The sequence below is a fragment of the Scardinius erythrophthalmus genome, assembly GCF_964197995.2.
Source record: "Scardinius erythrophthalmus genome assembly, chromosome: 1".
Classification (NCBI taxonomy): Eukaryota; Metazoa; Chordata; class Actinopteri; order Cypriniformes; family Leuciscidae; genus Scardinius; species Scardinius erythrophthalmus.
The window spans coordinates 25268105-25283952 of NC_138221.1; the positions used below are offsets into that span (position 1 = coordinate 25268105).

General features: G+C 37.1%; 1 protein-coding gene across 1 annotated transcript; it reads left to right on the forward strand.

Moving 5' to 3' along the window:
• Positions 1-7380: 7380 nt before the first annotated feature.
• Positions 7381-12195, forward strand: LOC308695464 (interferon-induced very large GTPase 1-like; the record flags this gene model as incomplete). Its single annotated transcript, XM_081373614.1, has 1 exon — positions 7381-12195. The coding sequence occupies one exon, from the start codon at positions 7381-7383 to the stop codon at positions 12193-12195; it is 4815 nt and encodes a 1604-aa protein (XP_081229740.1).
• Between the last annotated feature and the right edge of the window lie 3653 nt (positions 12196-15848).

Consider the following 15848-nt stretch of genomic DNA (forward strand, 5'->3'; position numbering starts at 1 on the left):
CCCATTTGAAGAAACGACCGTATGTTTGTTCTTTTCATTTCGTGAACACAAGACCTACAGAAGACCACCCGATACCAGAAAAGTGGCTGGGCTACGAAGTAGGGTGACCACCCGTCCCGCGTAGCGCGTGCGCGCACAGCGTTTGAAGCCCAATTCATGCGTCCCGCAAATTGAGACCGTGTCACGCATAATCTATGCTTGCTCAAAAAAAAAGTTGGTCGCTCTATATCCTCGAGCCCCAGGCAGCCAAACGAACATTACTTGACATTTCAGCACGCTACTGTTGCCACACCCACCCCTTAGTTGAACGGCTGACTAGGTTGTTGTCAACTTTTTCGTTGTTGTCATGACAGCGCACGCACGCGGATACCAGACACAGTGGGAAGGAACTTTAAGATGCGTGCGCTTTCCAATTCGAAAAATGGAGAAAGAGACCGAGTCTGAGAGGCACCGCCATCATCAATTAAAAAGAGAAGGTGTGGGTACAAGAAAGACTGGGAAAATGAATATTTGTGGCTGAAAGGTGTTGAGGGGGATACCGAGAGGGCTTTTTGTGACCTTTGCAAAACGTCCTTCTCAATCGAACATGGAGGGGAATACGATGTCAATATATTTTTTTTTTTACTGTTCCTGTGGTGTTGAGCAACTACAATTCCTGTTAATCCTATAGTTTTATATTATAATTTATTTAAAGTGAATAAATTGTAATGAAAAATAAATCAAATTAAATAGTAAATCGTAAGTGGAAGTGCATCTGTCAATTCATTGAATGTTCAAAATATTATGAATCTTTATTTAGAAAAAAATACACATTGGTTGGCCTATTCATGAGCATACATGAGCAATTACACATGTTTAGGGGAATAGGGCATTATTAATATCATGTAAGGTGGTATGTGCTTGGGTAAACCAGTGAGTCTGCCCGTGGGGTGGGGGCACCGCCGCGCCAGGCAGTGTCCCACATTGTCCCTCAGAAACATACCCCTTGTCCCCCCTTGGGCTTATTAGCAGGTGGTCACCCTACTACGAAGTCTGAATAAAAACTCCAAGGAGAAACAAAATCATTATAGTAACCCCTGTATAAAATCTAGTCATCATGGCATGATCATCATGGCATTTATTTTGTATGATTTATAATTATTTATAGCCATCTATGATCTACTTATTGCTATCATGTGCTTTGGTTGCATTCTGATGACATTATTAATACATTTGACATGACAAAATAGCCTACCTCCATAGATATATTAACTTAGTCCAGCGTTGGCTCGACCGTGTTTAGGGCGGTGCTGAAGGCGCCGGCGAAGTTTTGGCAATCTACCAGCTAGATGCATGAGTGTTTTCAACCAGGTCCAGAACCCGACCTGGGTGAGGCGGGGCTTTAGTTCTTTGTTGTATTCATCTGCTATGGCATGTGTAACATTTTTCTGTCAACTCTGCATAATCCTTCGCAATCGATATCGTTAGTTAGCCCAGAGAAGCGAGGAAACGGAAGTGCCGCACAAAAACCGGAAACTGGACCCATATTTACTTCCGCGTTCGAAAATAAGGTGAATAATATGGTAACCATAATGTTTTATATTTTGGAGCATGCTGTGCGTTTGAATGTATCATATTTTGCAGCATGCTGTGCGTTTGAATGTTTCATATTTTGGAGCACGATCGCGTTTGAAAAGCAAAATGCACCAAACATTAGGCTTCATGTTTTTACTGTTATCTCATTTCATATCATCATAACGAATGGAAACATTTGAAGTAACATATGATAATCAATATATCTCTAGCGTAGTTGTTACTGAAATCTTTTGGAAGATTTATAGGCTGCTATAGGTTATTGTTATTATTATTTTATGCAGCACTGCGCATAGCTTATGCCTACAAGGCACAACAAACCTGGTGTTCATTATATTATATATTGTTGGAAACATTTGTGTGTGTGTGTGTGTGTGTGTGTATTCTTTGAATTTTAAAAAGCAATTTTAACCAGAAAAATCTAAAATTTATTCCCAAAATCGTGCAGGCCTATAGCTTCTTTTGATATCAGTATGTTCACTTTTTTTTTTTTTTGGGGGGGGCCAGATGCAACTGAGTCCTGCTGACTTCAACATTCACATGAGTCTCTGTACATGAACATGGTAAGGTGAAAAGCAAACACCTTGGAAATGAAAGGTATGTACAATGTTTTTAGGAATGGCACAAAGGTCTCTGTCTTTGGATCATTGTTTTCAATAGTGTGCTTTTTTGTCATTTGTTGTGTATCTTTGGATTATGTTGTGTTGTAAATAAATCCAAACAATCAAAAAGCCATTCTTTTTTAAATCTCCTCATTCTTTGTGCAAGGTTGCTCAGAATGGCAGGGCCTGATAGCTCCTAATAGGGCCATTAGGGAGGGTCTTTGTCTTTCTCAGGTGTGAAAGGCTTACATATTAATGATGTGATCACGCCTCTTCGAATAAATATCTACAGAAAACACTTCTTACAGTTTTTAAATCAATATATTGTCGTATCTGAATGAGCAGTCAGGATTATTTTCACATAGTTTTGGAGCAAATATTCTAGGCTACGTGATACAATTTTCAAAAGTCTTGTGAAGACATAATCAGTAGGGGTTTCATGGCCTTATTTCAGTGACAATTTTTTTTTTGCATTTTCACAAACCACGCATAAATGTCATTATCTCAAAACTACAAACTTTTACATACATGCTGCTGATATATTATTGTAGCAGAGTTTGTGCTAAATGCATTGTAATCAGACTTTAGCCATGAAAACAGCTCAGATCCCAGAGGGTTCATTTTAAAAACATTTTTTTATTATTATTATAACCTTTATTTTACCAGGAAAGAAGCACATTGAGATTAAGAATCTCTTTTACAAGAGCGTCCTGGCCAAGACTGACAGACACAGCACGTTTGAGTTTAACAAACATCCAACAATACATACACATATACACACACAAGCAAATCCAATCAAATTTCAATATCACTACATAGCTAGCTAAAACATCTACAGCCCGATGTTTCCTTCTCCAAATCATTTAAAAATACTTTAAAAGTGTCCAACGAAACCAGTTTCTTCAGTTTCAATGTACTTTGTAAACAATTCCAGGCAGAGGGAGCAGCAAATTTAAATGCCTTTTTCCCAAACTCTGTACGTGCCACTGGAACAGACAGTAAAAATAATTCCTGTGACCGGAGGCTATAGCTACAAGCATACTTTTTACAAATGTATGTACAAAGATATGAAGGAAGTAAACCGAGAATAGATTTATAAATAAGAACATGCCAGTGTTTTTGTCTTCGGATGGACAACGCAGACCAGCCAACCCGAGTATACAACACACAATGATGAGTGAGGGTTTTAAGATTTGTTATGAACCTCAGTGCACCATGATAAACAGTGTCTAAAGCATGTAAACACTGTGAAGATGCATGCATATATATAACATCACCATAGTCCAGTACAGACAGAAAAGTCGCTGCAACAAGCCTCTTTTTTGCCTCAAAGGAAAGACAGGATTTGATTCTAAAGTAAAAACCCAATTTTACTTTCAATCTTTTCACCAATTGCTGGACATGAGGGCCAAAGGAGAGAGCGTCATCAATTAAAATCCCCAGATACCTATACTGAGACACAAACTCAATTTCTGAACCTTGGGACGTAGTAATAGGCAGAAGATTATTATGAGGGATTGATTTGGATTTAGAAAACAACATGAATTTTGTTTTATCAACATTTAAAACTCATTTTAATTCAAATAAGTTACGCTGAACAATATCAAATGCAAGCTGTAACTGAGAGAGAGCCTGATTGGGTGTGGATGCTGAACTATATATGATTGTATCATCAGCGTAATAATGAAACTTTACATTATGAACATTATGATCTATATTATTTATATAAAGAGTAAATAGGAGTGGTCCTAGGACTGACCCCTGTGGCACACCTTTAGTGACATTGAGTGAACCAGAGATAAAACCTTCTGCCTGTACACACTGAGTTCTGTTTGAAAGATAGTTATTAAACCAACCGATCGTATGTTTAGATAATCCAATACTGACAAGTCGTTGTATCAGTAAAGTATGATCAACAGTATCAAATGCTTTTGATAGATCGATGAATAAGGCTGCACAGTGTTTCTTGTTATCAACAGATTCAATAAAATCATTTATTACCTTTAGGGCTGCCGTAGTTGTACTATGTTGTTTTCTAAAACCAGATTGAAAATCAGACAGGGTATTATTTACAGACAGAAATTCTTTTAATTGATTGTTGACCAATGTTTCAAGGACTTTGGCCAAAACTGACAGCTTGGAAATGGGCCGGTAATTATTTGGGTGTGTAGGATCTCCGCCTTTAAACAGAGGAAGAACAAAAGCTGATTTCCATATAAGTGGAATTTCATTTAAGTCAAGTGAAAGGTTAAAAATATGAGTCAGAGGTGGGGCAATAAAATCAGCTGCTAGCTTTAAAAAGTAAGGTTCTAAATTATCCGGACCTGCCGATTTCGAAACATCTAAAGATTTAAGGGCTTTGCACACCTCAGAGATTGCAATTGGTGAAAAGTTGAATGATTGACTAGACACTAAGCTCTCTGACTGAACAGTCGAAGGGTTCACATTTTATTAGCTTCATGCATCCTTTTTAATCAACACTTGAATGTCGGTAAGTTTCATAAAGACAGGCAACATTTTAAACAAAAAAGTTGAGGAAATCCAATTTTTGTCAAAGACTACACGGCTTGATCAGATTCAGAACAATGATCAAAATACAGATGGAGTAGATTTGAGTCCAAAACCCCCAAAGGTTCACAGTCGTTTTCTCTTCATGGGTTACGCTTACATTTCATTTGGTAATATTAAGCAGTTTTGATTTACACGCTGTTTAACGTTTGATGTTCACATTATTTTACATTTGAGTGAGCAATCTTCTATCACTTGTTTCAGCTTCTTCTTCTCCTGTATTTTGATCCGGAGATTCTGTACTAGAAGATATGTCATATGTCATATGTCATCAATATTTTCAAACAATGTAAGTTTCATAAGACTGTATATGAAAAACTATGTAAAAAAAGTATATTTAATAGGCTACTCGATCAAAATATTAACACAACTACAAGGCATGTATACTTTAGGGGTGACCCCGAATAGTCGAAGATTCGATGCTTCGATAGGAGGAGCCTGATTCGACTACCGATCTCACGGTCGAATCTTCGCGGAGGTGTTATGAAACGAGGATCATGCCACTTTGGCTATATGAGGGCGCTCAATGTCTGATTTCACATAGAACTAGCTTTTATGTCAATACGTTAATATTCAGCCTATTATGATAATGCTGTACATAAAAATGTGCAAAGAAAGAAGCTTTTAATAAATATTTTTTAAGGTCCGTGAATAAATCCAAACACCCCGTGACAGATTTAAGTTTCACTTTCAATCAGTGACCGACAGAGGAGCATCTTCGCGGCAAGGATTTAAATCTTTAACAATGTCTGGGATAAGAAAATCTAAAGTGTGGATGTACACCATCAGAAAGGATATTCTCCAAGGCTGGATTTAGCATCAGGAAAACCATGATCGCACTTCTGCCGGCCAACGTTAACACGTTTCACGCATAGACTGGGTTTCACGTTAGAATGTATTTTATCCGCGCGCACAATTTGAAAAGACTCCAACGGACACAGAGTGAAAGACTGGATTTGTTCTCTCGATCAGGTAGGGTACAAGTGATTTCAAAACTTTTCAGCCGGTTCTAATTTGATTTTTGGATGCTGTGAACATTTTTAGCTAAAAAGACGGCCTCTCCAGTTTAGCATTTATTGTTGTTTCTATAGTTAAAAAGACAAAGTTGAAAATTCTGGCTACTATCGTTATTTTAATAATTTCTTTATTTTTATTTTATTTATTAATCTGTCAGGGTTATCTAATCTAACTATTTTCAGCTTGTGTTTTGAATATATGTTCCCCTGCACTTTCGGCATTTTGCACACATTTGCTCATCTTGTGACTTGATTCTGATTTATTTCATTTTGTATTTTTATTTATTAGAAAGGTATATTCTGTTCTAATTTAATTGAGTAAATTAATTGTTTATTTTTTCGGTGCATCGATGTTGTGCTGTAGGCTGGCCTGCTCGCACATGTAATTTAGCCGATTTGATTTGATTTGCATGTGAAATGCAAATCCTGTCTGCAGTGTGGCCTTTCTGGAGTTATTTATGTTATTTCTTAGTTTTATTGATCCAAAATGTTTTTATACATTTTCTTCTATATCTTTGTGTGATTTTCTGTACATCGTTGAAACGTTAAAGCCCCGCCCCCATACACATGATTCGACTATTAGTCGACTATAGGCAAGACATGACGATTCTGATTCGACTATGAAAATCCATAGTCGGGGACAGCCCTAGTATACTTTGAATCAAATACTCGATCAAAAGATTGAGTACAAGTACAGGCCAAATATACTTGGACTTTTCACTCAGTATAAGTCAAGTACACTTAAGTGTAATTTTAAGTATATTTCTGAGAAGTACATAAAGTATATTTTTGAGAAGTATATAAAATGTAGACAAAGTATACATTCTCATTTATAGAACACTTGAATAAACTTCTTTTTCGTAAGGGTCATCATTGTGGTGATTATATTTGTATAGGTATTTCCCATAGTTGGATTCTTGATGGTTTTGTTAGTTTTTTCCTGACTTCTAAGGTCTAATCCTGGCTCAATCTTAAGCCCTGTCCGAGAAACCAGGCTTTAATGTTTTCTTTTACTGAAGATGATTTCATCTAAGGCTGTGGCTGGAAGTCAGTTGTAGTTTCTGTTATTGTTTTTCCTCTTTCCTTCGGTGATTCTGCTTTTAACAGTAGGTGTTTGAAATAACGTTTCAGGATCATCTTTTAAATGACGTTCTATCAGCATTAAGGAAACTGGACATTTTTATGTTCTTGGAAGGTCACAAATCAAAGTTCCTAGAATGTTGAGTTGTTAATAGAAATTAAGTTTACCATTTCCAGAACCAAAACAGAATGTTTGGAAAACGTTCTTAGAACAAAAAAATGTTAGCTGGGAAGCAGATAACACACAAACGGGTTGAACAGAGACACTTCAACCATAAATTAATCTAGCAATCCAAAAGCACTACTCGTAGAACAAAATCAGTAATTGTGTGATGGAGAGATTCAAGAGAAATACACTAAATGCCTATCGACTGTAAAATGTAAAGTTCAGACTTAAGTGATTGTATTATTTAATTAAGACCAAAACAAAATGATCAAAGTAAATGAAATGTTTATTTCTTCAACAGGCAGAAAACAAGCACTGTGGAACATCAGAAGTCACTACAGATCAACACCTACAACAGGAAGTGTTGACTAAAAAAATGAATCTATTTCACAGACTTCATCTTGAAGGCAGACATCACAATAAAATGAGAGCTGCAGATGTTCTTCAGTTAAATTCTGTACATTCATTACAGTCCCATGAGTCTTGTGCTGAAGAGGAGCTGGTTCAGACTTTCATACAAAAACTACTGATGATGAACTACAGAGCAAGATACATTAAATCTAAAGAGACCAATGAGGAAAGTCACAATGAACAAGGCAGTAATGATTCATTTAGACAAGAGGCAGATTCTGATGATTTTTTTTTAAATTTAGGGTTAGTGCCTAATGAAGGTATAAGTAAATCTGAGCGAATCCACCCAATGGATGTTCAGATGGCTGTGTTTAATTGTGCTGACGGTCTCCTGAAGCAGCTGATGGTCACTAAACTGTCCCAGTGTCAGTATGCTCTGCCTCTGCTTGTTCCTGATCCATTCACACACCAGATTGAGTTTCCTCTCTGGACATTCAGACAAATCAACAAGAGCTGGAAAATGAAAAACACCAACAATGAAATCATCAGTCAAACCCATCTGATCTACAAGGCACAAACTCCAATGGTGTCTTTCTTCAGGTTTGGCTCTGTGTCTTCATCCAAGTCTCAGCTGATGAACAGTCTGATCAATGAGAAACACAACACGTTCTTCCACAGGAACTGCCCAGGCAGCAGCAGAACCAGAGTCCTGATGGATGGAGTGGTGGAGATCGCCTGGTTCTGCCCCTCTGGATCAGATGATGATAAATTCACTGACTGTATTGCGTTCTGTAATCTACACGGTGATGCAGGAGACCATGAGAAACAGCTGCAGATCCTCACTGAAATAGCCTCAGTCAATGTTGTTCTTCTACCACAACTTCAGAAGAATAACAAAAACATGATAAAACTTAAACGACTCTACAAGGACCAAAAGCCAGTCATTTGTCTTTTTACAGAGGATGATTCTGCTGTAACTGTGATGAAGAAAAAATATAGGATTGGTCTGAAAGACAGAAATCAGTCAGAAGTATCTGAAGAGCTCAGAAAAGCTATAAATGATTGTCTCTCAGAATCATCTTCCACTTTCAGACTTGAAGATGTGTCTAAACACTCAGACACCAGAGTAGATGAGGAAGATGATGAAGACTGCAGGAGAGGAAGAGAAGCAGCACAGCAGATGATGAGTTTACTGGAGAAGAAAGATCTGACAAAAATCAAAGAATCATTTCTGCCTCATCAGGGGAAACTGTGGCATCAGTGGAGTCAGAAAAACAAAGAACTACATCGACCTCGATCTGATGAACTAGAAATGGACATCAGTAGAAAACAAACTGAGATGAAGAAAGTCCGTGAACAGCAGCATGAATCTGACATCAGTGAGTTTATGAAGTTCTTCATTAAGGAAATTAACACAGATACTGGATATAAGATGTATTTCATTAAATGGCTAGGAATACGCCTGGATGAATATACATCAGCTGACCTTTCTGTTCTTCATCGCAAATATGATGAAATATGGTCAATGGTCTTAAAACTAAAAGAGAAACATGAACCAGAAAAACTGACAGCTAAACAAGCAGAACTTGAGAGAATATCTGGGAAACTTCAAGCTGCAGCCTTTGGTTTGGAGCACATCATGAGGGAGATCGGTCAGATCTATGAATCATGTTCATCTGTGAAGAAGAACAAGAAAGATCTGCAGTTTGACTTCTCTTCTCTCCCGAGTCTTGCGGCAGAGATGATGATCTCTGGATTTCCACTGGAGCTGATGGATGGAGATGCTGCTCATGTTCCTGTGATCTGGATCTCTGCTGTTCTAGATAAACTCATCCAGAAACTGGGAGATCTGAGAGTCTTTGTGCTGTCAGTTTTAGGGATTCAGAGCTCTGGGAAATCCACCATGCTGAATGCCATGTTTGGACTCCAGTTTGCCGTCAGTGCTGGCAGGTGCACCAGAGGAGCTTTCATGCAGCTGGTCAAAGTCTCAGACGAGATGAAAACACAGATGAACTTTGACTATATTCTGGTTGTTGACACTGAGGGTCTTCGTGCTCTAGAACTGGCTGGAAGATCAACAAGACATCATGACAATGAATTGGCCACATTTGTTGTTGGTCTTGCAGATTTAACTTTGATCAATATCTTTGGTGAAAACCCATCTGAGATGCAGGACATTCTTCAGATTGTTGTTCAGGCCTTCCTGAGGATGAAGAAGGTCAGACTGAATCCCAGCTGTGTGTTTGTGCATCAGAATGTCTCAGACGTCACAGCTGGAGAGAAAAACATGGAGGGAAGGAAACGACTGCTGCAGACACTGGATGAGATGACAAAACTCACTGCTAAAGATGAAGTCTATGATGCAGAATGTTTCAGCGATGTCATTAGATTTGATGTTCAGAATGATGTGAAGTATTTTGCTCAGCTCTGGGAGGGCAGCCCACCCATGGCACCACCAAACCCAAAGTACTGTGAGAATATTCAAGAACTAAAGAAAACTATACTTTCACATGCTTCAAAATCAGATGGAATGATGCTGAGACATCTAAAACATCATATTAAAGATTTCTGGGAGGCTTTACTGAATGAACGATTCATCTTCAGCTTTCAAAATTCCCTTGAGATGTCAACCTACAGGAAACTAGAGACTGAATACAGCAAGTGGTCCTGGAGTCTTCGCAGTGCCATGATGGAAACTGAGAACAAACTACACATCCAAATAGAAAATGAAGCAATTAATGTGGTTGAGGAAACTGATCTTCAAACCGAACTGAAAAAGACAAGTGAAGAAGTTGAAAGATCAATGTCAGAATTCTTTGACAAAGACAAAGACAAATATTTAATTATTCAGTGGAAAACATCATTTTATATCAAAATCAAAGATGTCCAAGAAAATATTGTGAGAGAAACAAAAAGGAAGTTAAATGAGATTATTCAGCAGCGAGACCTGAAGAAAAAGTCGGATGAACATGAAACCATTCTCTATGAAAAGACCAAAGAACTTGCCTTAAAACGAAAAGACAAAACAAATGATGAAGAAACACAGAATATAATGATTGATGTTCAGAGAACAGATCATGAAAACACTCTCTATGAAAAGAGCAAAGAACTTGCCCTAAAACGTAAAGACAAAACAAATGATGAAGAAACACTTAAGAAAGCATTTAATTTGTTTTGGGAACAGAGTGTGAATAGGATTGTCTCAGACACTCCTCCAATCAAAGACATTGATATAATGAGAGATGTGAGAGATATCCTCAGTGATGTCTATGAAAGTGCTCCTGTAGATCACATTAAAGAGAACAGTGAGTTCACCAAGATTTTCACTGTGCCGAGTTATTGTGAATATGTTATTTTCAAAAAGTCCACAAAAAAGGGGGTTAGAGAGGTGGTAAAGGGTGCTTACCGAAAAGTTCAAAAAACATTTGGATACAGTCGAACTCTGTCTCCAGAGAAGGAAGCTGAAATCAAGTCATTAATCACAGATGTTGCTCAGCAGACAGAGAAGATGATTCAGTCATATAACATTTCAAATAATGGTTACAAAATCAGTTACATCCAACAACTCACAGATTACATCAAGAAGAGAGTAACAGGACACGAGGAAAGACAAGTGAAATATGTGTTCAAGAAACAATTCTTCATGGATTTGATTTATTCTGTCTGTAAGAGAGCAAACAAGATGATCACTGACCAACACACTCTTTTCAGAAAATCAATATATGTTAAGAAGAGAGCAGAATATTACAGTATTTTTCAGAACTTCTGTAATGGAGCAACATCCACTGCCATTTTTGGTGAGATCATCTGTCAGAAACTTAAAGAGCCCATTGAGCAGAGTGTCTACAAGAAGACTGCCAGAGATCTGACAGATGAAATAATGAAAAACTGTGAATCACTGAATGGAAACAGATCAAATCTGGAGAAAAACATCCTGAAGACACTGGCAGAAGAGGAGGATTTTGACAAATACATGAACTATGTTGATAATCCCAGAGATCACTTCAAGAGTTTCATCAGAGATGAAGTCAGTCGATACATCACTGATAAGTTCAGTGTCAGTGTTTTACCCAAGATGAAGGAGAACATTAAACTCCTGCAGCAGAAGATCATGAAAGCAGCACATGAATCTACTGAACATGTTCAAGTGAACAGTGGAGATGTTGGTTTGTGGTTGAAGAGTTTCACACAGAAGCTCTCAGATGTGCTGATCTTCTCTGAAAAAGACCTCAGAGCAGTGAAACATGATGATGTAGATGATTTCAGCTTTCTAGAAGATGTGATACGAGAAGAGCTTCCTGCTGTAGTGTCTGAAATCAGCAGTGGATTCAACACAAAGACATTTCCAGGAAATCTGGACTATAAGTTCAGACCAGATGAGATTCTGATTGATCACTTCTGTCAGTGCTGTTGGGTTCAGTGTCCGTTCTGTGGCGCCGTCTGCACCAAAACCATAGAAAACCATGATGGAGATCACAGTGTTGCTTTCCATCGTAGTATTGGACTAAATGGAATATATTGCAGGAATACATCTAACTTGTCTACTCATATTTGCACATCAGCAGTAGCAAGTAAGACTCTATATTTTCACCCCATTGACTCAGATGATACAGTCCTGTATAGAGAATACAGAACAGCAGGAGGAGTTTATGCAGACTGGAGAATCACCCCTGATCTCTCTGAACTGCCCTACTGGAAGTGGTTTGTGTGCAGATTCCAGAAAGATCTTGAAAAACAATACAATAAAACATTTGAGGAATGTGTGGAAAACCCCTCAACAGATGAATGGAAAAAATACTCAAAACAGGAAGCTATTGAGAGTTTGAATAAAAACCTGTAAAGGAGATTAAAAAATAGACTCTTACGTCTCTCAGATTCTTCACAGATCACAGTCAGAAATAAGTTTCTATTACATTCACCAGTAAGTCTCTGAAGTCACCTATACCTCAGAAGAGCATAACTTATACAGCATTAAAGACAAGATTCAAGTCCTCATTCAAGTATCTGTGAAATGACCTTAACTTCAGAACTACATGACTTAATGTATGCTTTATGACGAAACAAAAAATATATCTATAAGAATGTCTATAACATGTTCTAAATGTTTGAATATATAAGCATGGCACTGTGACACTGTTAAAGCTCAGTGCTGGTAATCAGACAGTCAAAAATGGTGAGATTTAAATAATTGTACAAAGTGTTTTATAATTGAATGTTTCAGACCTGCCAGTCTGATCTGGATGGAAATAACTCTGGTGGCAATGTACTTCATGCTACACAAATATCACATCACTGAGGACACAATGAAAGACCTTAGTATTCTTTTACACCTATTTTCAGCAAAACTCCCAGTGTTAAATTAACACTAACAGTATTTGCCAGTGTTTATATAATCCGGTGTGTATTATATAAACCCTGGCAGTGTTAATTTAGCACTTGGGGTTTTGCTGATATACTCGTATTATGTGAAACTTTATTTTGACTTTAGGAATTGAAATAATAAAAATGTAATTATTATTAAAATCTCTATTGCAGATTTTCTTTGCTGACATTATTTTTGTCATTTTTAGTTCTTTCAAACTGTTGTTATGGCCAGCAAGTTTCAAGCCGCAACATGGGATCATGGGAAAAGAGGGATCAGACACCAGCCTATGACTGAACCTGAATTTCACTGAATTTCATGCTTTGCATTCTCAAGCCACCAGGCACTGTTTTGTGCGGGTGGACGGCCAGAGCACATTGGGGGTTTTCTGTTAGAACGGTGTTGTGTTAGCGGTAAGTTAATAACTAATGATCGTTGTGACTGAAGTGAATCAATCAAAACTAACTTTAGCTGGACAATAACTTAGGGCTGTGCAATTAATTGAATTTCGATCACCAAAATAGTACAATCGAGTAAAAACTATTATTTTGCCATGTTCTGTTTTGCAAGAACACTCTTATTTTGTCTTGTGTTCTGAATGACACGCGCACTTCTGCCCCTCCCGAAGCCGTAAACTCTCTCAGCTTGAATGTTTAAACTGATAAGACTTAAAGAAGTGAAAATGATCAACTTTAGTTACGATGCAATACTGGCCCGATTGTTGTGCAAGTGACAATTCCGTCATGTCCCAATTCCTAAACGCAAGAGTGTAGTTTCGACGCTTGCTTTGTCCAACCCATTTTGAGAAACAGAGAGAGAGAAGACGCAGCACCGCTGAACACTAGGGCTGGGTATTGGCAAGGGTCTCACGATACGATACATATCACGATACGATACAATACGATACATATTGCGATATATCGCAATACTTTTTTTTTTAAATCAAAAATGTAAAAAAAATAATAATAATAGAGCTCAATATACAACTTGCTATGTACCACCTGGGGTATAATTCTGGTATGTGTATCACATATATTGATAACTCAGCAGACAAAAACTTAAATTCCAATTTATTCGCAAAGGTATTTGCATTGTACAGTCACTGAACAGTGAACACACTGAAATGTATGAAGGACATATACTAAAAATTAAAAATGTAGATGCCACAAAAATCTTTACAAATCTTTACAAATGAAATACACCACCTGTTATATTCTTTGCACGAGCTGAGGTAGACGGCGGCAGCTTGTTGGTGATATCCAGAGTAGTTTGCCTTAAATAGTCAAAGTTTACAAACGGCATTGTTTTTATCTAGTTCATTACTGCCCGACTTACTTTTAAAACCAATTGTTTTCACACGTCGGCCTTAAAAGCTGCAGGCGTTTATAAATTTTCCGCCATTTTCTCACTCCCGTGTACTTCTGAGACATTGGCCATATATGACAGACAACTGGACAGCGAGTCAGCGAATTTGATGACATTTTTTATAAAAAAAAAATTGTTTTTAAATATCAATACTAGAGGTTGAAATATCGATACACTATCGTGAAAAAAAATATCGCGATAGTTAGCTGTATCGATATTTTTGCACAGCCCTACTGAACACTCACGTGGTTTGTGAAATTGCGTCTTTGTGAAAGTTTTAAAATTATAGATTTGATTTTATAATCTGTGTGGATTAATGTAGGCTACTCATACAATCTACTTGCTAAAGTGAATCAATGTTTGTGGGGGAATTTCCCGCATTATAAGTGGTAGACCTGCGGAAAAATTTAAATACTTGAAGTATTATCTGTTATATTATTCATTTTAATAGTTCAAAAAGTACAATAAATGTTCAAATTTAAAAAATTTAAGAATTGTTGAAAGGTGTATTTTTAATAAATGCAACCCGTTCCCAAAGTCATGTGAAATAATCGTGTTACATAATCGTGATTTAAATACCGACCAAAATAATCGTGATTATGATAATCGAGCAGCCCTACAATAACTTTATTCTAGAGCTGCTATAAAGCCAAAACAATCTCTGTTACTTAAATTTCCTATTATCACTGTTGTCACAGCCAGCTCGTTCCTGACCGTAACATAAAGAGGATTACAGATACAAACGAACGGGTTGCATTGCAAGCTTATTTATTTAGAACAAAAATTATCTTTTACATAAATGTAACACAATGTCTAGGGATTTACTAGCCTGGTCCTACCAGACTCTTGTATATTTCATTTGTACAGAGAGTCTGGCCACTCTCCATTGACAAGCATTAACTTCCTTGAAGGTGGGTACTCTGTTGAAGTTTAAAACTATTGGATCTGCCCAGAGCCAATCTGGATATGCCATAACCAATCGCTAACGTTTGGTTGTGACGTATGTCTGCAACTCAAACTAGTGCACCTCAACATCATCGTTCTCAGTCACTCCCTCTGTTCGCTGATTGGACCACCAAAAAAAAATTGGCCGGAGAAAACCCAAGAATATACCGCAAATCCAGACAGAGTACTGAAGGAAAAAGAAAATTTAGCGGAAGTACGTAGGAGGACAGAGCCAGGCTAGGGATTTGCAGGTGAAACTTGAAAAATTTGAAAATTGTACAAAAGTTCATTTATTTCAGTAATTCAATTTTAAAGGTGAAACTAATATATTATATAGACTCATTAAATGCAAAGTGAGATATTTCAAGCCTGTATGTGTTATAATTTTGATGATTATGGCTTACAGCTTATGAAAACCCTAAATTCAAAATCTCAGAAATGTTTTAAATTTTCATAAGCTGTAAGCCGTAATCATCAAAATTATAACACATACAGGCTTGAAATATCTCACTTTGCATTTAATGAGTCTATATAAGAGATTAGTTTCTCCTTTTAAGTTTAATTACTTTAATACGTTAACTTTTGCACGATATTCTAATGTTTCAAGTTTCACCTGTAAATAAATGAAAAAATAATAGTTCAATGGGGTAATGGATGTTGGTAAATAATAGACAAAATAAAATAAAACAAATTGGAGCGAACAACTTCTCTGGATAACTATGGTCCACCAGAGGAAGTAATATTTAGTAAATCGATCCAAACATTTATACTCTCCACCTATAAATTATCCAATTAACAGTGACGTCACAATCTGACGTTAT